The following is a 19,505-nucleotide window of genomic DNA, read 5'->3' as shown; positions in this document are numbered from 1 at the left end:
AATTAATCATAAATATTAATTTAATTTAAAATAAAATATAAAAATTTAATTTAAGGTAATAAAATATAAAAATTTATTTAAATTTTTACAAAATAGTTTAAGGTTTTTTTATATTTGGCTAAAAATTTAGAAAAAAAATGTGAAAGAGAAAAAAAAAATAGAAGCATCCTTATGATTTGTTGCTTATTCCAGCATCAATTTTTTCCTTCTATTGATCTGTTTCTGTTAGGTCGTTACCTTTACGATCGACATCCATTGATCTTGTTACAACCTCGTCGGTACTTCTCCGCCGGCGGGGCACTGGTCAGGCAATTTTCTGGCTTTTGAGGACTACAGGGAATGCGGCTGCCGTTGTGATCCTTGTTGAAGGCCTGATAATTGAGTGGCGATGCTCTTGGGGAGCCCTGACAGATTTCTAGCAATGATAGCAGAGCACGAAAGAGCACAAAGCTGTGGAGAACCCCAGGTTTCTTTGGAGTACCCATTCCCAATGTAAAAGCAGTGAAGAGCAGCAGTCTCCATACACCTTAGTGAAAAGGTCATTAGGACATCCTTACATCCCAATTATCAAAATTTATAAAATTCATATAATGTCAGCCAGACAATAAAAAGAAAAATAAAAGACAAACACGAAACATTTGATTTGATTAATTGATTATTACACAATCTCTTAAAGTCGATGTCTTTAAGAAAAATATGTATGATGAATGTTTTCATGCATGCACCTGCCCTTCTATGACTAACCTGACCTTTTTCCTTTTTATTTCTTCCTCGCTATATATATCATCATGCTTCTTGTTACAATGAAGATAAGGAGAGAGAAAGAGATGTGAAGAAAATATTCTCTCCAGCTAGCTTTCTTTCTGGTGTTTTCCTCTGGGTTTCAAGCCAAAACTGAACAAGCTCTTCAACCATACCCAAAAGAAGATATCGTTTCCTCAAGAGTTAGAATAAGTTCCAAAAAAAAAAATTCAATCTTGCTTTTGTTTTTAAATTTAAAAAACAAAAACAAGGAGATTTAAATTCAGAGAAGCATGTGTGATGCTAATTTTGTAAAGATCACGACTATCGGAGAAACATTTATACTGTTCACTGAATTTATAAGATAATCACAATTAAATTTATGAATTGAAAGTAACTTAAAGAATACAGTAATTTAATTAAATAATCTTTCAAAAATACCATGAAGGTTTAGACTGTGCATGGTACAAATTAATTGTCTTCAGAAATTGATTAATCGTCGACAGCTAATTCATACCATGAGAGCTGCTAATGGTGATGCTGATTTACTTGCTAAAGATGGAGTTGATAGGCAAGAGGAACTAGTTCAATTGTTTGGTTTAATTATCTGAAATTTTAATTGGACAGCCGTTTGTGTTTGTAAAGGATCCCTCCAGCTGTCCATGTTGCCAGGGAGGATTTAGGTTTCCTGATTGTACGCTGCTTGTGGAGTTTGGATTTGAATTGTATTCAGCGCGTTAGGACTTTGATTAAAGTTGGGTCCTAGCGGTTTATTTGACCGGCAGTTTGAATTGAGGGATATCTGGGTGGGGTAGAGTTTTGACTTGGACTCTATCTCGTCTGGATACAAATTCAATCTTTTTAGTGGGTCTGGTTTCCAGCTGAAGTCTCTGCTTGGACGTTGCTGGGCGAGAATATTGGACTTGGACACGTGCGTTTGCGGACAGCATCATTGGACGCGATGATATGTAATTCTTCATCTGGACGTGATTAGCGATTATGGTTCAGACAGGAATTACGTGCTGAGCTGGTTTTCTCGCCGTTGGTCATGTGTGAATTCGGACAGGTTTCTTTGTCTTGACGCCAGGGACGGGTTTTAATTTTGCAGTTGACGCTGGGGATGACATTCAATTTTTAAATAGCGGCCTTGGTTCAGTCCAATGTATGGAGTTAGCCAAAATCAAACGCAAAATGACATTAACAAAAGTAGGAAAGACACAACCAAACATATATGGAGTTTTCTCAAGATAGTGTTGTTGCCTTTTGCACATCAACAAATAATTGCGTGCTTCCGAATTCATTTACTTACTTAAGTGATTAATCTCTAAACTTCGTCCTGTGATGATGGACTGTTGAAGATGAAAAAGTGAGAAAGGGAAAAGAAAACTAGGTGACAACTTTCATGATGCGATTAGGTTTCAAACATCATCAGTCCATGATTTACCACAAGCAAATTACCCGTCTTGACCAAATCTTCTTGAAAGGAAAGCCTCTGCTTTCCAAAGGTACATAATGATAGGGAGAACAAACTAATAGCGAGAATTGATTTTCTCAAATGGCAATAAGAAATCGTAAAGAGACTTCTTAAAGTGTTTCATGTGGGATGTCTCCAAGCAAACCACCAATGACAAGCTCCCATCATCAACCGGGCTTGGTATGATATATATTTGTCCTTCGTCGATGACATTTGCCAAGCCCACGTGCATGGGCCGACCCCATCCGAAATCTGCAGCATATACCGGAAGTCGCATCCAGCCATTGATGTTGAGGTTCGGGGACTGAAAAGTATGTGCTCCTCGCACAAGAGTTTCCATATCAGGCACACTTTCTATGTATTCAAGAGCTGATCTCATATACTTGTCGTCCATCCGTTTTACCGTTCTGTTGATTCTTTGTATTGTATCCGCAAATGGTTCGGATTGGAGAACACCTGATAGAGCAGTTGTTGCAGCTATGAAGATAACATTGCCAAGGTAGCCTGGTGGAATAGGTGGATGTAATTTGGACCGTCCATCGATTGGAATGTATAACTTGGTCACTTGATCATCCGAGAGGCCCCTCGCTTTGCACACGCAACGCCATATATGTGCAGTCAGGACGTGGTATGTGCTACGATTTGCTTTTGTTGTGTTGCAATTCATGGTTGCCTTGGATTCTAAGGTCTTCAGCTGATCAGCAGTGATTTTGAAAATAGATGTAGATGAAGGTTTGGGACCAGCTTGACAATTCTGAGTTGAAATAGATGTGTTCAAGGGAGGAGATGGATCGTATTCAACATGGTGAAATGCAGGAGCTGGTGGCAACCGGCCTCGGAGAAGGGTGCGGTCAATGAATGGGGTAACATTAATGGGTAGGCCTCGGGTTATGTTAGACCAACTTTTCATGAAACAAATGACAGATCGCGCATCCACCAAAGTATGTTGAAATGCAGCACCAAGACAAACCCCTCCATGTTTGAAGCTTGTCACCTAGCAAAATATACACATGAGATTTCTTATTGTTTATCTTGAATAGTGTTGCAACGACAAAATTTGCAGACTCTACTTGAAAAAGAAAGGATGACCTATAAAAGATATTGAAACTAGAAATAATCTGTCACTAAGTGAAGATTTGTACCTGTAACAGAACGAGTGGAAAAGAAGAGATATCTCCAGAATAGTCGACTGTTGGAACCAGCTGCCCAAGTTTCGAGCGTGGTGCAAAATCGCCCAAGTCATCTATGGTAGTAGCGGTTTCAGCCTCAATGAATAATACTCCCTCCGCGTTGCAGACGATCTCGAGTCTTCCGTTTTCATCATATCCCAATCTCCCAGCCATGGGATAGAACGGGACGAGAATGTTACTCAAAGACTCCTTAAGCAATTGGGTGTCAAAGAAATTGGAAGAAGCATAGGATTTGTAGAAACACACCGAGGTAACATGATACCTTGATATCACCAGGTCCAGATTCGAGTTCCACAGACGTCGATTTGGCGTGTCTCGAGCTGGGCGTACCATGGTTGATCCATTAATGGTAGTCTTCATCTCCTCACGATTCCTGCAATGATAAATAAGTTCACTCTTAATACTATCTCGTAGAAGGGTCTACCTTTGTAAGTTGTATTTAAAAGGAAACCCAAAGCTCAAAATCTTGAAAAGTCTCTCCTTGTTGAAAACCACCAGGAAAGGGAAGCAGAGGTGTTAGTTACGGTGGTGTGGTGAAATTTGGTCGTTTGATGGCTTTAGTTTTGACCCAAAGCTGAGGAAATAAGCACAAGACAACATATGAAATGAAAAGATATATATAAATATTGAATGAGGCCACAAGCTCAGGGAAAGGAAGCCAAATTAAAAAAGGAGAGGGATTTTATTCGGAGACGGAGGCAGAAAAGGAGGACTGGGAGAGAGAAAAGGGAGAAAACAAGAGCGAGAAACCGAGAAAATGGAGATTATGTGGGGGGAAGGTAGAAGGGAAATTGATGAGAAATAGGGGGACCAAACTCGAGAAATTCAAGAAAAAAAGGAGGAAAACTAAAAGGGGAAAGAACTAGAAAAGGAATGAGGCAGTGGTGAATGAGTTCCTAACGAACGGGGATTTCGAAAATAGAAATGAAGTAATTAGGGATGAGGCGGAAATTACATGGTCAATTGGCAAACAAGTAGGCTTCATATGTGGAGAAGAGGATCAGCTGCTGATGGAGATTGCTAAGGAGGCAGCAGCTAGAGCCAAGGTTAAAAAAAGTTGGTATTGGAACTTATTTGCGGAGATCCATAGGTTGGAAGAGATTATCCAGGGAGTTTGCTTCAAACACGTTTTTAGAGAAGCAAATAGCTTTGCTGATGCTCTGGCAAAGATGGGGGTGAAAAAGAAGTTCATTACAAGGACATAAACAGAAGACATTAAATAAGGGTTGTTTCTTCATATACCTTTCAAAAGCTTTTTCGGACAATGTGGATTTGGCATCCCCATGGACTTTCAATAATTTCGTTCTCTTCTTATTGAAGAAAAGCTACTCTTCTTTTCCACAACTATCCACGTCTAGCCCAATACAGGTCGAAATCCTGCATTTAGGCCACAAGGGTGCTGGCATCCTTCAACATTTTGTTAGAATTCATACAGAAGTTTTGCGAAGAGTTCAATGTGAGAAGCTTCCAAGCATGTCGCCAGAAACAGGCTCCCATCACCCGTTGGACTTGGTAGTATGCAAATTTTTCCTTCTTGGCTGATCTTGGCCGGCCTCATGTATATGGGACGACCCCAACCGAAATCTGCTTCATATACAGGCAACCACATCCAACTAACAATATCGATGTTTGGACATGCAAAAGCATGTGTTTTGACATCAGACACCTTTTCTATGTAATCAAGTGCTGATCTCACGTACTCATCATCGACCTGTATTACTGATTAATTCATGGATTCTCTTTACAGTGTCTATTAATGGTTCTAATTGGAGATCACCAGCCAGAACAATCGGTGTAGCAAGTAAGATTGCATTGCCGAAATAGCCTGGTGGGAGAGGAGGATGCAATCTTGATCGTCCGTTAACTGGTATCGATATCTTGGTTTCTTGATCATCTGAAAGTCCTCTTACTTTGCTTGCACAACGCCATAAATGTGCAGGTAGGATTTTGTAAGTACTATATTTTGTGGAGTCTCCATTTTCATTTGGTTTGGCTTTTAGGGTGTTTAGCTGATCGACCGTGAGTTTAAATATAGATACGGCTGATGGCTTAAGGTGTGATTGATATTCTGAAGTGGAAGCTGAATTGTTCAAATATGGAGGAGGGTCGTACTCGACATGGTGAAATGTAGGAGTTGGGGGCACCCGAGCCTGCAGAAGAGTTCGATCATTGTGTGGCGTAATGCTAGGAGTCAAGCCTCGTGTTGTGTCAGCCCAACTATTGATGAAATGAAGAGCAGATAAACCATCCCCTAAGGTATGTTGAAATCCAACTCCAAGACAGACTCCTCCGCATTTGAATTGAGCTACCTAGTAAAATTAATGTTACATCAATGCCATACATGCTGATGCATGCAGCCAACATGTGGCATTCCATAGTTGTCTCACTAACAGTAAATAACTTTGACACAATTTAACTATTTTTTTTTTTTTTGAAAAGCAGAATTCATTCATAAAGAAACAAAGCTACAGCCAAAACCAAAAACACTTACACAACCAATATTCATACTCAGAATCAGCAAAAGAAAAGAATCTCCCCTGTACACCTGGAAATATAGATAGGGGTGACAAAATCAAATTTAGTCTTATAGGATTAAGTAATTTGTACACTCAAAAAAGCTATAGGTAATAGAATAAGGATTAGAATAATTCAACAAAACTTGGAAACCGAGATTTTGTTTGATGATTGCTCTTACCTGCAACAAGAGAAGTGGATAAGAAGATATTCCTCCTGGATAATCGACTATAGGAACTAGCTGCGATACCTCTGAAGAATCCCCGAAATCTTGAATCAAGTCATCCATAACAGAAGCAGTTTCAGCTTCCATGAATAATACTCCCTCTTCATTGCATGTAATTTCAAGCCTTCCATTTTCATCGCAGTTGCGCCTGAAAGAAATTAGAAGAACCATTTGGCTTGTAGAAGTATACAGTACGAATATGGACTCTTATATTCACCAGGTCCAAAGTTAGATATCCATAGGCTTCGTTTGCGAGTGTCTTGAGCAGGTCGTACCATGGTTGACCCTTTTATCATAATCTCCATCTTTACACCTATAATGAATCAACTTAGAGAAACTTCAATGAATCTGTATAAATTAAAAAAAGGACATGGACGTCAAGCAGAAGATTACTATCCTTACCTTGTAATATGGTAGAGGGCAACAGTGTTCACCGGGCACTTAGTCAAGGTTTTCCGGATCGGTGGTGAACACACAAGTACCTTCATAAAACATAAATAAATAACAATTACGATAAGAACAAGATTATTAAATTAATAAAGCAGCCCAATGCAGTGCTAGGGGAATGATTAAATAAAGTTAAATGATTTAATTTATTAAATTTCAAATAAAAAAACAAACACTGAAGATAATGGTTGAGCCCTAGTTGGAATTCAAATATTCCCTCAACAAACCCAGTAGAAGCAAGTCCACTAACACGTTATCCAACTTCTTCACTGAGCCCATTTGCATCAAGTAAGGGATTGGTTTTTTGATGTACCCTTCGAAAGCTTTTTCATACAATGTGGTTTAGCCATGAGCCATCCCATGGCCATAGCAATGAATTGTACGTATATAGTATATGAATAAGTATACAAAACTACTGACAAGAAAAAGACCAAGACTTGTTAAATCGTTCATCAGAGTTTTCTTCCGTCTCCATTGCCTTTTTTTTCCTCAATAGCACGTGGACAAAAGCTAGTCGAAGGGCCTTTTGGTTTTTTCTGAAAAGTTTCTGTCCACAATTATTATGGGTCTGACATGATAGATAAATATGACCAATGTGAAACAAGAAACCTACCTCCCACCCCTTATCATCTAAATCAAAACTATTGTCACAAAATCTCCACAAGTAAAGTCTCCCTTCCCTCTTTCCAAACAGGCCCAAACCCAATGCCCTTCCTCACTTCTTTTTTTTTTAAAGGTATTCAGAACGTATTCATTAAGGAGGGGAATAAATTCTTCTCCTTAGAAAATTACATCCCAAAACAGCAGACGCTCAACAAAGTAATCTGAAGGTAAACCTGCAACGTTAATTCTTTGACAGGCATTCCCTACGCAACTCAGTCTACCATCCTAAATATGCACCAGATCAAGAAGAAAAACACTACAATAGAGCCTACCCAGAAAACCCCCGAAAAAGCCTCTTTCCTGCTTACAGCAAAAAACATGCAGGATAAACAAAACAACAGACCCAAAAAATATATATATACAAAACATACCACCCAAGATCCCAAGCCTAAGGCTTGCAAAAAAAAAAGGCTCTGAGAACACAAAAAGCTTCACACTTCCGGCAGCCTGTACACCAATGAGCTATATACCAACACAAAACCCAAAACAAGAAACAACATTGTGCATACCACAATCATGTAAGATAAGACAACCCTGTATCAACATGACATTCAATCTCCACTCCTTGCTTCTTTCCGGGGTAATTGGGTACAAATTTAGTCCTCAGAGTTTTGTTGTTATTCTGATAAGTAATTGATGGTATGTTGGTCTTATTGGTAGCACAAGCTAAAGTTGGGGAAGAAGAAACAATTGTAAAGAATCTTTACATGCACAAGTGCAAGAGGTTTGAAGGAAATAAACTACAAAGCAGAAGAAATATGCTCTCAGTTCGGTTCTCTTTCTCTCTCTCTCTCTCATTGGATACTTTAATGATTCATCACATGCAAACACAACAGTGCAGGGGGAAAATGTTGTATCAGTTCAGGCCTCAAAATTTCGTCAACCACTTCTCCCAACATCCCACCATTTCATTGGTGTCTCTGATGAGAACGGATCTCTGTCTGACTGTCTTTCTCTCTTTCTCTCCACCTTAACGCTTCCACCAAACTTGAACGTTTCCCGACGTGACATTAATTGGGAGGCAATGAGGGCTAACACGCGCTGCATGTTAATACAAATTGCAGCCAGTTAATAAGCATGGGGTTAATTCTCTAAATTACTTACCTACTCCTTTCGTTTACAGGTACGATTCAATGAGTACAGGCAGAAGAAACACGTCTCTTACTCATTGATTTCCGAAAGGCAAAAGGCTCTACGAGATCAGTTTCGTAAGATTCAGGAGATGATCCGCACATCCACAGCCTCACATTCCAACCATCAAAACTCCTCTACGAGAATGCTATTTGCCCACTTGTCTGAAGTGTGGAAAGCAGAAAAGGATGGCAAGTGTTTAGGGGCCCATGCCTTAATTTATGACAAACATCACAAACGAGAACCTTCGGGGTTAAATAATCAATGCATGCCTCTATGACAAACTCACCCGTTCACTGCAAAAAGTAGACAAACGAATTTTCAACTCTTTTATCGCATGACATAAATTATAAAAAAAAATCATAAAATGTCTTTAATCAAGTGATAGTAATTGATTTTAACTTTATATATATCAATAAAAGGCAGTTGGCTTCTATAATTAATGCAAATCTATTTGTTGAAATTTGATTAGATGGATATTTTGATGAAACAAAAGTCTTGCACTGCTGATGTAGGCTCCATCACATCAATTGGTGTACATAAAATCTTGTTACATTTTTTTTTTATAGATCTTGTTTTGATTCTTTACATTAAAAAACTCAATGCCATAGAAGACCAAAAACAGTTAACATTTTCAAGGTAAAAATTTGTCAAAAATTATCAATTAAAAATAAATGAATTAATTTCATACTCAACAATTGATTATAGATCGTATTTGTATTGTAAGCCCCTTGCATGCGAATCATGAATGTATTCACTTATATCGATGTTGAAATAATTATGAGGAATTAATTTTAAATTAATTAAAAACATCTAATTATGTATTTGATACTTTTAATTGTTAAATATGTTTTGAAAAAATAATATTAGAACCATATTAGATTGATTCGAAATTTTACGGACGTAATGAGAATAAATAAATTCTTAAATTCAACAATTGATTTATTAAAATATTAATTATAAATAACATTAATTAATTTTATACCGATATAGCATGGTCCATCCTCTTAGACGAAAAGGGACAACAAACCTGTCTAAAAGATTAAAAAGTATTAAAAACCAATCCAAGACAGCATAGGAAAACAAACCAATGACGAGGTTATTTATGTTGCCAAAATCAAACACAAAACCACATTAACAAAAGAAGCAAAATCGTACATATTAGATTTCGTCTAGGGCTGCTTTCGTTCTATGGAAATTTTCCTCTTATTTTTTGCCTGTTGGACTGAACATAGGGTTCTTAGATTTCATAAAGAAGCTGCCCGAACTTTTTCATGTGAGCGGTGTCTAAGCATGTGGCCAGTGACAAGCTCCCATCCTTAACAGGGCTTGGTAGAACGTATGTCTTTCCGTCTTGGGAGCCTTTGGCTGGACCTAGCCAAATGGGACAACCCCATCCGAAATCTGCTTCATAGATAGGCAACCGCACCCAACTGTTGATGCACAGATTTGGGCATTGGAAGCCTCGGGCTCCTAGCACCGGAGCCCTTACGTTCGGCACTGTTTCCATGTGGTCGATAGCCGACCTTAGGTATTCATCGTCCATTCGCTTCAATATTGTCTGGATTCTCTTTGCGGTATCCGGAAATGACTCTGATTGGATATCACCGTTTGGAACAATCGTTGCAGCCATGAAGATAACGTTTCCGAGATAGCCGGGTGGGAGAGGTGGACGCAATCTGGACCGCCCGTCAATTGGAATGTATAGCTTGGTCGGTTGATCATCCGCAAGGCATCGTGCTTTACTCACGCAACGCCATATATGCGCCGCCAGGCTGTTATAAGTGCTGTAGTTGCCAGCATTTCCGTCTTTGTTTGCCTTGTCTTTCAAGGTGTTGAGCTGGTCTCGTGTGAGTTTGAAGATGGACACGGTTGTTTCAGGATCTGATTGGGGTTCTTGATCAGTGTTCATGGAAAGAGGTGGGTCGTACTCCACATGGTGAAATGTGGGAGTTGGCGGGTCTCGAGCTCGAAGGAGAGACCTATCAATGTGAGGTTCGGCACTAAGGGGAAGACCTCGTGCCGATTCAGCCCAACTGTTGATGAAATGAATCCCAGCTGGACCGTCTGCCAACGTGTGTTGTAATCCGATCCCAAGACAAACTCCTCCACACTTGAATTTTGTCACCTACGAAAATTTACAACATTCAAACCATTGAACTTTTTAGTATTTGAAGCAGTCAAAGCTTAAGACTAATTTTCGAAAAGTGTGTACCTGTAACAAAGTGAGTGGATACGAGGAAATATCTGCTGCATAGTCGACCGTGGGAACTAATCGCCAAAGCTCTGAACTGCGAATGGTATCCCCAATCAAGTCATCTATCACAACATCAGTTTCAGCCTCGACGAATAAAGCTCCCTCCGCGTTGCAATTTATCTCAACTCTTCCCTTTTCATCCCTTGCCAACCTCCCAGCCATGGGGTAGAATGGAACGAGAACCTTGCTTAAAGCCTCCATAAGCACTTGAGCATTAAAGAAATTGGAAGAACCGTTTGGTCTGAAGAAGTACACCGTAGGGACATGATGCAGTGTCATCAGTAGTTCTAAGTTTGAGCTCCATAGCCGATGTTTCTGTGTCTCTTCAGCAGGATACACCATGGTCGATTTCTTTGTAGTAATCTCCATTTCTAGTCCCTACCTCAAAGTAACAAACATAATAGCTTTGCTAATCAATTAGATTGAAGACTAAGAAATAAAAAAGCCTCAATTTTAATCAAACCAAACTCAATTTTGTAATCTCTATTTCATATCATAAACTTTTTCTATTTACAGAAAGTAGTTAGACATTCATATATGTACGATAGGAGAAGAAAAGTGCCCATACCTCAAGCTAGTACGAGGAGAATATGACAATTCTAAAAGATAAACAGGATAGTCCTGCGAAGTAAGGACTTCGAGAACAAGGCAAGATTAAGGAGTTTTGAACTTACAAGTAGTCAGAAGTCTACGTCTCTTTATAGACTCACAAGGAGGGATTAAGGTACATGTGGTTGGGAGGACAGTTTAGACGTAGACTTACATTATTGATTTAATCAGAGTAAGTCCCAGAAATTTACTGTGAAGATATTTTTGGTCTTGGTCATCCACGTTCTGAAACTGATAAGATTGATTAATTATCCAAAATTAAGGTCTAGTTGAGAGTGATGATGGGTTAAAGAAAGGTATTAGGGGCTTAAAATTAACAAGTCAATGATCAAAGTAATCGACTTGATGGAGGAAGGAACAAGGAAACACACAATTTCACCTGGTTGTACATTATGTGTTCCAAATTTCGAAAGCAAAGCCTCAACACTGGCATTTGGGGGTCTTAAGCCATGCATGAGTTGGAACTCAAAGCCACCAGATGTCCCAACTACCATTACTTTTCTTTTCCATTTTTTTTTTATATAAATACAACAATTGACAGAAGATTGGAAAAGAAAAGGATAAATGAAGGCAATCAATTAAGGAACAGAAGTTCAGACTAGAAACGGAAAAAGTAATTAAATATCAGCCAAAACAACATAAACCAAGCATTGCAGAGGCCATATTTAAAGATAATTAAGCAACTATTTCTATATTTAGGGAGGCCAAAAAAAAAAAAATCCAAGGTGCATTAAATGTAGGTAGGACCTGATGGCTATGGGAGCGATATTCACCTTTGATTGCTTCTGTGGAGAGCATGGAGACAAGTAGGCCTAAAAATTAACAAGTCAATGATTAATGTTAGTTAATATTTATTGTTCAAATAACATATGACATGACTTAACTATTAAATAACGTGATATTTGTCGTGATTATATGATAGCTGGTGTAGTTACATGTAGACACCTAAAAAAAAATAATAATAATAAAAATATATATATCCCGTCCCCCATCCACTACGCGTGATGGGGGTTCTGACCACCAACTCCAAGGGGTGCCAGAACCCCATCACCGGGTTGTCCAAATTTTTGGACAACCCGGCTCTTTAAAGGTTACCTGCAAAGAACAAAAAAAAATAAAAATGAAGCAAACAAAAAAAAAATCCTAGATCTACCAGCAACTACCTAACCACAAAAAGAAAAAATCAAGAAAATCAAAAAGAAAAAATTCGATCGAGGGTTTCAACCGGAGATTTGTTTCGGTTTGAGGGAGAGAGATCGGTGAGTGGTGAAGGGAAAGGGATATGTGGAGTGCCGGTCACCGGCGGGAGAAAGCCTGAACTTGTTTGGGTCATCGCCAACCGAAGGCAAAAGGGGTGTCCGATCCGTCGATCGGAAGGGAAGAGGTGCGTTCAAGAGAGGGTCCGAGGAAGCCGGCGAGAGATTTGGGGAAGAGAAGACGGGACGCCGACGCCGGCAAAGAAGGGAGACTTTTTCTAGAGAGAAGGGAGAGGATGCGGCTAGAGAAAGAAACTGAAGTCTGAAAATGAGAGGAAATGACGAAAACGGGATTTATATACTCGAGTTTAGGGCCTAAAACGACGTCGTTTCAACAGAGGGAAAAATTCAAAAGGTCGACGCCAAAACGACGTCGTTTGAGGGAGTCCCTAGAGCCTCAAAACGGTGCGTTTAGGAGAGGGCCAGGCGGACCAAGGAAGCAGGCTAGGGAGACCTCAATGCAGCCCACACAACTTGGGCCATCTTTCTAGCCCAAGCAAGGTGAGGCCTTACCCATTGCTTGTGAATGTGGCTTATTGCTTTGGGCTTATCTAGTTTATCTTAATTGTTTGCTTAGCTTTAATAAAAATATGTAAATAATAACAAAAAATATTAATATTATAAATATATTTGGAGGTTTGCAAAAAATAATAATAATAATAATAATAATGCATGATGCAAATGTATATATATATGTATATATTATATTATATTTTTTAAAAAAAATAAAAAAAATAATAAAAGATAAAAAATAAAATAATAAAATAATAAATAATAATAATAATAAGTGAAAAATAAATAAATAATAATAAATAATAAATAATATAATTGGAACAAATATTTGAGTATTACCACCAAAAAGGGGCAAAGAGTTGCCTCTTTCGGGTGGATGTTTTTCGGGTGCGAAGTTCGAGACGAATTTTCACCGAAGTATCGGGATAAATCTGAACTCTAAATTTCAAAACCCATTAAGTCAAATAGTCATTGTTAGAAAACAATATATCTAGGAAAATTTTGTTACATTCGAATTAATATTACTAAATAAAGTTAATCCAATCGTTTAAAAATTAATTAATTATTTATTAGATAAGCTTTGTAATCAGGTAAAAAAATTGACCAACAACAAATATGGATTTAAATAGAAAACAAAAAATAAAGTATATATATAAACAAAAAATAAATAATAAATAACCAATTTTTTTAAAACAATCAATAAACGCGTGCATATAGATATCATCATTGTATACTGTCATTGCATGCCACTCTTATTTTGCAAATGGCGCGGGAATCCCGATGATGGGATTTCCCCGAGGAGCTTGTAGAGACGAGTTCTTCCGGGGATATCTCTAGGTGAGGAGGATTTCGAGACTTCACCAAAGCGTTGGGATGGTCTTCGAATAATTTTTTAATAAAAGATTACCGACTCCATCATTTAAAATAAACAAGTCACGACATCATTCTACGCTTGCATCATATGCATATGTAAAACCAAGTGAAAAACTCAGTTTGGCAATTCAATAAAAATTTAATTAATAAAATAGGGATTAAACTAAGAAAAGGCTATATTAAGATAACTTAAGATTAAATGGTACCGTTCGTAGAACGGGCGTCACGGAGGTGCTAACCCTTCTCCGTGCGTAACCGCACTCCCGAACCCATCTCTAAAAAAAAACGTGGACCAGTTCTCGTTCTTTCGACGGACTTAAAATTAACTTAGGACTCCGTCGATTAAGAATCGGGTTAATAAGTGATCAATCACACTTTAGATAAAAAAGATTGATGGCGACTCCTAACCAGATTTTAATTTTCGTCCGCGTCTGGCAGGCGGGTTCCCGGACCCGCACGTCACGACATTACATAGTACTTGAAATGGTATCCAACATGGTTACACATTGCATAAGCTGTGCCTCATTGCACAAATGCCTTGATATATCATGACAGCCCTTTGGTATAGTCGAGTTCAAATTTAATGTTGATGGTTCTACCAAGATAAGTATCACGCCCCAAGAGTTCAAAAGTCTCAACACGAGATACAAGCATGAGCTTATAGAATATGGGGGGTCTACACGACTTTGATAGGTATATTATTGGTGTAAATTTGGGACCCTAGGCATTCAGGACTCCTATTATGCAGAGACCACGACGATCAGACATGCCCTGTAGCTATTCTCTTTTGTCCCCATTTGTAGGCACTAAGAAACTTATCATTGAGTCCGACTCCTTGGTAGCTTTTTCATTGGTGTATAATGTCGATACGAGGTCTTGGAACAAATGGACTATTTTCAATGAAATCGATGCACTAATTCAATCCGTTGGGGATGTATTTATTGTGCACAAGATGAGGGAGAGGGAAACACATTTGCAGATAGCTGCTGTCTTCTTATATCATTTAGGTTGTAGCTCGGTCATGAGTGAATACTTGCGCTGTAGTTTCTTGGTGCACTCTAATGTACTATATTGCCTACTCGGCAATGTACGCAGACGTAATGAGAGGCTTTGCTGCCTACCTAGTTGATGGGTCCCATTGCATCTTCACTGTTTTAACAGTAATATATAATATATAAATTTGGATTGAGTGAAAAAAATTATCATATGATGACTTAGATAAAAAATATCGATTAACATTAAGTATGATTAAGATTAATTTTTCATTAAAGAGTTTAAAGTTTGTGTAAATACAAAGATTAGAAGTCTCCTGGACAATAAAATATAATAATTTAAGAGATTTTTTTATATTATTTAAATCAAAATATTTTCACTTAATACATTAAAAGTTTATCACATTTAACTGTCTGCTATTTACTATAAACAACATTTCATTAACATTTGTCATTAAAAATCAAAGCCAAACTTAACACTTAAGACCCTATTTGGGAGAAGTAAGCATCACTGCATCACCACCAAACTATCAGTACAAGAACATAGAAGAGAGCAACCCAAGTGTCCCATATCTAAGCACAACTGAGAGGAGGGAAGAGGGTTTTAGTAGAAAAGAGTTTGCTCCACTCCTCTTGCTACGAGGACGAAGAAGATCTCCACCGCCATAAGTTCCCTTCCCTTTCTTGTTGTGATCAATAACTTCCTTTTCTTCCCGAACGTCCCTCAAGTAAAGTGCTTCATGTAAATCCTTAAACGTTCTTTGACTCCTATATACATCTGCCAAAAATATGGATTAATTAATTAACAATATTTATGATAATATGTATATATATTAATGTCGAAAGCTTACTCTTGGGTTGTTTTTCCTTCATCAATGGCGGCTTGATACCATCATGAGCTGCAGCGTCTGGTGAGGTGAAAGCACTACTTTCACAAAAGGAGTGTAAGAGGGCGTTGCAACAAGTGATGAAGAAGAGCCATTGAACAACTCTTCTCTTCATTCCAGATGACAGGAGAACGAATCAGGGAGATCTTCTGGCTCTCCAATTTTAGGCTCCCTTTGAATTGTTACCTTACATTTGGGTGATTATTTATAAAGAATCGTGAAGGGAAATGAATACTTTCTTGACCACAAGAAAAAGGAAAAAGGGTTATGCTTAATATTAATGTTTGATTTAATTAGGGGGTAAAGGTACCTTAAAGCAACTTTTAATTATCAAGCATGTGATAGGATACTAATTCCAAAAGGAATCCCAAGGCAATCGAAGACATTAAAAAGCCATTGTCGGGTAATTACATTGGTATATTTGTAATTTGATATAATTTAAATAAATTTTTATTTTTTTATTATATTTAATCAAATTTTTATATTTTAATTTTGAAATAAATAAATTTTTATAATTGATTATTATTAATTAAAATGATTTTTGTTATTTTTACATTAAGGTGATATTAATGTAAAAAATAAACTATTAAGTGATCACATCATCATGTCACATTACTATTCACTATAACATAACAACATACCACGTCAGCATCACGTGTTATAAAATGAACTGTATCATTTGAATTAATGATTATGTTTTTTCAATTTTAAAAATCTTCAATTTCCCCGTTCTTTTTCTTTTCATAAAAAATGGCGGAAAGAGAAAGGATATATATATGCCCTAACTGGGGCGGTGGTCCTGTAAGCATATGCTTTTGACGAATGCCAGAAGGAAAAAGGTAGAAATAGAAGAATAAAGGAGGCCCTTTTTTGTTTTCCATTTCAAAGAATCCAATAATTCACCTTTATTGAGATTGTTTAATCGCACTTTTTCCTTAATAAGATGAAGATCAGAGGGAATCGGGTGCCTATCTAATTTTGTTCCTACACTTAGAAAAAAGCAATTTCTTTTAATTATTCTAGTTCGAAAAATATTAGTATTATTGTTCAATCGTCTATACATCACATAGTGCAAATTTTCAAAGCCAATCTTTAGTATATAGAATAATGTGGTTGAAAGGTCTTCCCCTTAGCATAGAAATTTATTTATTAGATAAGCTTTGATGTTTTGGGTTTTTGTCAAAATTACCGCCCACACCATCTGAGCTAGTGCAAGGAGACTTAGGCTTTGATGCTTCAGGGTTCTATACTTTGCTTTCCCTTTCTGCTGCCTGTTTCATGGGATAAAAATTCTAACTTCACTGGTTGAAAATGGATGGTTAGGTAATTAGTCAATACATGAATGGTCACTTTGCTTGACATTCGATTTGTTATGAAGATGAAGAACACCATGAAAATAACATGAAGGAGCATCCCTTTTTTGACAATTCCATGTGTGATCAAGAAAATATTGTACTGCGCACCCCGGTCACATCTCCCTTCCTGTATTTGTGAATAAGATATTTTTATAACCTTTTCACTCTTTCCTTCGGTCTTTATTACCAAACAGGACCTTGGAGCTGATCATGCTTGGCCATATCTGTACATGTAATCGTGTACCAAAGTTGGCTATGAAATGAGTGAACTAGAAAACAACACCTGTTGCTACCTTGTAACTTAGTAATCTTGGGGTTATCTTAAGTAGAGTTAGTGGCAGAATAGTTATCTGATAAGCAAAGATCGAACAAGAATCAATTTTCTATTGAGGCCGGTAGAAAGAATCCATTATTTTTTCCAGGAATGCAAGTAGCCGAAGTGAGTAAAGTGACATGTATCCAGATCAGGTTTCAATTCCCATGCGCAATAAAAAACTCTTCATATCATTGAATAGCAGACCACTATTCTAGATCGTGGCTTCTCATCATTTAACTTGCACAAGCTTTTTGATTGCTTTGTGGTCGTATCACTAGAGGAGGATGATGATTTGGTATCAAATAAACATAGGAGAGAATGCAAAGTTGGGCAGTTTGAAAGGCAATTGCTGAACAAAGAAACGAGGAAATAACAAAGGGTTGACTGCTTTTTAGATGTAGATAATGCAGGTTCGTGTGTCTCACCTTCTGGTTTTATCACTTCTAAAACCAAATTCAGCATGTGAAACTCTTCAAAGAAAGCAACATCCAATATCTTTTTATCTGTTCAAATAATTATAGTTCCAGTGGCACTTGATGTGCTAGAATCCAACTTTAGCAGCCGTAAGCTTCCAAAACCTACTGTCCTACCAGGATACTCATGATCTGATGCACCATATAATGGAAAACCAGCAATGAAACAGGAAATGAGGACCGTGTATTTATCAGAAAAGAAAAGAACTTTCAAAGTGATAGCACTCGTGATGTTAATCTATGTGCCACAGCCACGCAACTACCCACATAAAAAAAGAGTCAAATTAGAGTAAAACACTACGTCAACTGCAACAATCACAATTCAGGCATGCTTCAATGCGAAGTATAAATAGAGGGTTGCGAGAGGGAATTTTTCCCATGACAAAGAAAGCGAGTCAAAAGAGATACAGACATAGTAGAGCCAAAGCTAGAAAGAAATGAGGTCAACAATGCTGCTGCAAACTTTGTTGTTGTATTGCATAGTTTTTTATGTAATTTGTGTTTTAGGGGATGTTGGGACGGCCAAGGCGTATGATCCTCCATACTTGCGTAAGTAGAAACACTACCCTTTTTCGTTTTGCATCTTATATTCACTGCTCTTGGCCATGCATTTGAAGCATTGATTCCAAAAGGACTAAAGGGTACGTGATATAGTATCCAAGGCTTCCTCAAACTTAACCAATCATTAGGTTAAGTTAAGTAATTTCTTTAATCATGTTTGGCAGGTTAGTTTTTGCACGCAAATAATGTAAACTATGTCTTTTAAAAGGTGCCTTTTCCCCTTTCTGTGGCATGTTCGAAAGTGCAAATCATCATTTTTCCTGCTTATATTCGTCATCTTGGAATCGTAATATTCTTTGTTTCCTTTATGAATTGATCTGTCTTAAATCAATGAAGCAACCAAATGCAATGGCTACAACGAGGATCAGTTCCCTCCGGGTGGGCTCTTTGCTGCGGTGAGTGATGGGTTATGGGATAATGGAGCATCATGTGGTAGGAAGTACAGGATACGGTGCATCAGCGGCCCAAAGAGGCCATGCAAGGCTAGATCCATAGTTGTGGAGGTTGTTGATCGTTGTACGGAGGATCCTTGCCCCGCAACTATGCAGCTGTCAAACAAAGCCTTCGTAGCCATCTCGAAATTTGATGCCAGAATTAATGTTGAATATGCACAGTAATGAATTACGATCCTTCAAATTTTTTGATGAATTATACTCTCAAGCATCAAAATAACACATGAAATGAATATATGATTCTCTTTTTTGCCTTTCTGTTTTGCAGGATTTGAAGGAACTTTGCTAGAGTTGAAGAGCATCTACCTTAGGATCCCTTGCAGCCATGAACACAAAAAAAATTGAAGATTATCACTCTGTATTACTCGAATAAAGTGAACTATCAGGTGTTGTTGGTTCTGTATTTCAGAGCCATTGCCAAGATTAATAAGAATATATCACCATTCAAATAAAGCCTTGTTTTTTTTGTAGGCTACGTTCCTGATGATCTCGGAAAGGGGTAGCAGAGAGATAAATCTCAATCTCCAACAAGTTTTAAGGAACAAGATAAAAAAAGAAACTATTAAATCAATTTC

At 37.7% G+C, this 19,505-nt stretch overlaps 4 protein-coding genes and 1 pseudogene across 9 annotated transcripts; 1 reads left to right on the top strand and 4 right to left on the bottom strand.

The window, feature by feature from the left end:
- Positions 1-2,132: 2,132 nt before the first annotated feature.
- On the bottom strand, positions 2,133-4,788 carry LOC18587818 (hydroxycinnamoyl CoA quinate transferase-like). Of its 4 annotated transcripts, XM_018128374.2 has the most exons (4): positions 4,361-4,576; positions 3,668-3,778; positions 3,358-3,547; positions 2,133-3,209 (listed from the first exon to the last, which is right to left on the bottom strand). In XM_018128374.2, coding segments are annotated over exons 1-4 (1,242 nt in total). In that variant the 5' UTR covers positions 4,363-4,576; the 3' UTR covers positions 2,133-2,270. The 4 variants fall into 4 exon arrangements, with proteins under 4 accessions (XP_017983863.2, XP_088666227.1, XP_017983862.2 ...); XM_088810101.1 differs by lacking the exon at positions 4,361-4,576 and adding an exon at positions 4,648-4,788 and having other exon boundaries at positions 3,358-3,778; XM_018128373.2 differs by having other exon boundaries at positions 3,358-3,778.
- Positions 4,789-4,825: 37 nt separating this feature from the next.
- Positions 4,826-7,329, bottom strand: LOC18587817 (shikimate O-hydroxycinnamoyltransferase-like; annotated as a pseudogene). Its single transcript, XR_016028454.1, has 5 exons — positions 6,767-7,329; positions 6,548-6,627; positions 6,101-6,458; positions 5,897-5,950; positions 4,826-5,714 (listed from the first exon to the last, which is right to left on the bottom strand). The product of XR_016028454.1 is annotated as a shikimate O-hydroxycinnamoyltransferase-like (transcript).
- A 2,134-nt stretch (positions 7,330-9,463) lies between these two features.
- Positions 9,464-11,365, bottom strand: LOC18587816 (shikimate O-hydroxycinnamoyltransferase-like). Of its 2 annotated transcripts, none has more exons than XM_018126617.2 (3): positions 11,212-11,365; positions 10,602-11,021; positions 9,464-10,514 (listed from the first exon to the last, which is right to left on the bottom strand). In XM_018126617.2, exons 2-3 carry the CDS (start codon positions 11,010-11,012, stop codon positions 9,627-9,629), a joined length of 1,299 nt encoding a protein of 432 aa, XP_017982106.2. In that variant the 5' UTR covers positions 11,013-11,021; positions 11,212-11,365; the 3' UTR covers positions 9,464-9,626. The 2 variants fall into 2 exon arrangements, with proteins under 2 accessions (XP_017982106.2, XP_088666358.1); XM_088810232.1 differs by having other exon boundaries at positions 10,602-11,025; positions 11,212-11,343.
- A 3,941-nt stretch (positions 11,366-15,306) lies between these two features.
- On the bottom strand, positions 15,307-15,962 carry LOC18587815 (uncharacterized). The gene is made up of 2 exons (XM_007011829.3): positions 15,738-15,962; positions 15,307-15,664 (listed from the first exon to the last, which is right to left on the bottom strand). The coding sequence occupies exons 1-2, from the start codon at positions 15,886-15,888 to the stop codon at positions 15,417-15,419; spliced, it is 399 nt and encodes a 132-aa protein (XP_007011891.1). The 5' UTR covers positions 15,889-15,962; the 3' UTR covers positions 15,307-15,416.
- A 2,321-nt stretch (positions 15,963-18,283) lies between these two features.
- On the top strand, positions 18,284-19,405 carry LOC18587814 (EG45-like domain containing protein). The gene is made up of 3 exons (XM_007011828.3): positions 18,284-18,466; positions 18,815-19,091; positions 19,199-19,405. Exons 1-3 carry the CDS (start codon positions 18,355-18,357, stop codon positions 19,203-19,205), a joined length of 396 nt encoding a protein of 131 aa, XP_007011890.2. The 5' UTR covers positions 18,284-18,354; the 3' UTR covers positions 19,206-19,405.
- Positions 19,406-19,505: the final 100 nt, after the last annotated feature.

The sequence above is a fragment of the Theobroma cacao genome, chromosome 9, assembly GCF_053813885.1.
Source record: "Theobroma cacao isolate CCN51 chromosome 9, ASM5381388v1, whole genome shotgun sequence".
In the NCBI taxonomy this organism is placed as follows: domain Eukaryota; kingdom Viridiplantae; phylum Streptophyta; class Magnoliopsida; order Malvales; family Malvaceae; genus Theobroma; species Theobroma cacao.
Note: the sequence above shows the minus strand (reverse complement) of the source record. Positions and strands in the feature narration are given on the sequence as shown.

What these genes read in the sequence shown, in the direction of transcription:
- LOC18587816 (XM_018126617.2), bottom strand. Translation starts at nt 11,012, where the DNA reads ATGGAGATTACTACAAAGAAATCGACCATGGTGTATCCTGCTGAAGAG. An exon ending in ATCCACTCACTTTGTTACAG is followed by an intron (nt 10,515 to 10,601) that starts GTACACACTTTT and finishes AAATTTTCGTAG; the next exon opens with GTGACAAAATTCAAGTGTGG.
- LOC18587818 (XM_018128373.2), bottom strand. An exon ending in TTCCACTCGTTCTGTTACAG is followed by an intron (nt 3,210 to 3,357) that starts GTACAAATCTTC and finishes ATATTTTGCTAG; the next exon opens with GTGACAAGCTTCAAACATGG.
- LOC18587815 (XM_007011829.3), bottom strand. Translation starts at nt 15,888, where the DNA reads ATGAAGAGAAGAGTTGTTCAATGGCTCTTCTTCATCACTTGTTGCAAC. An exon ending in GAAGGAAAAACAACCCAAGA is followed by an intron (nt 15,665 to 15,737) that starts GTAAGCTTTCGA and finishes TATTTTTGGCAG; the next exon opens with ATGTATATAGGAGTCAAAGA.
- LOC18587814 (XM_007011828.3), top strand. Translation starts at nt 18,355, where the DNA reads ATGAGGTCAACAATGCTGCTGCAAACTTTGTTGTTGTATTGCATAGTT. An exon ending in GTATGATCCTCCATACTTGC is followed by an intron (nt 18,467 to 18,814) that starts GTAAGTAGAAAC and finishes AAATCAATGAAG; the next exon opens with CAACCAAATGCAATGGCTAC.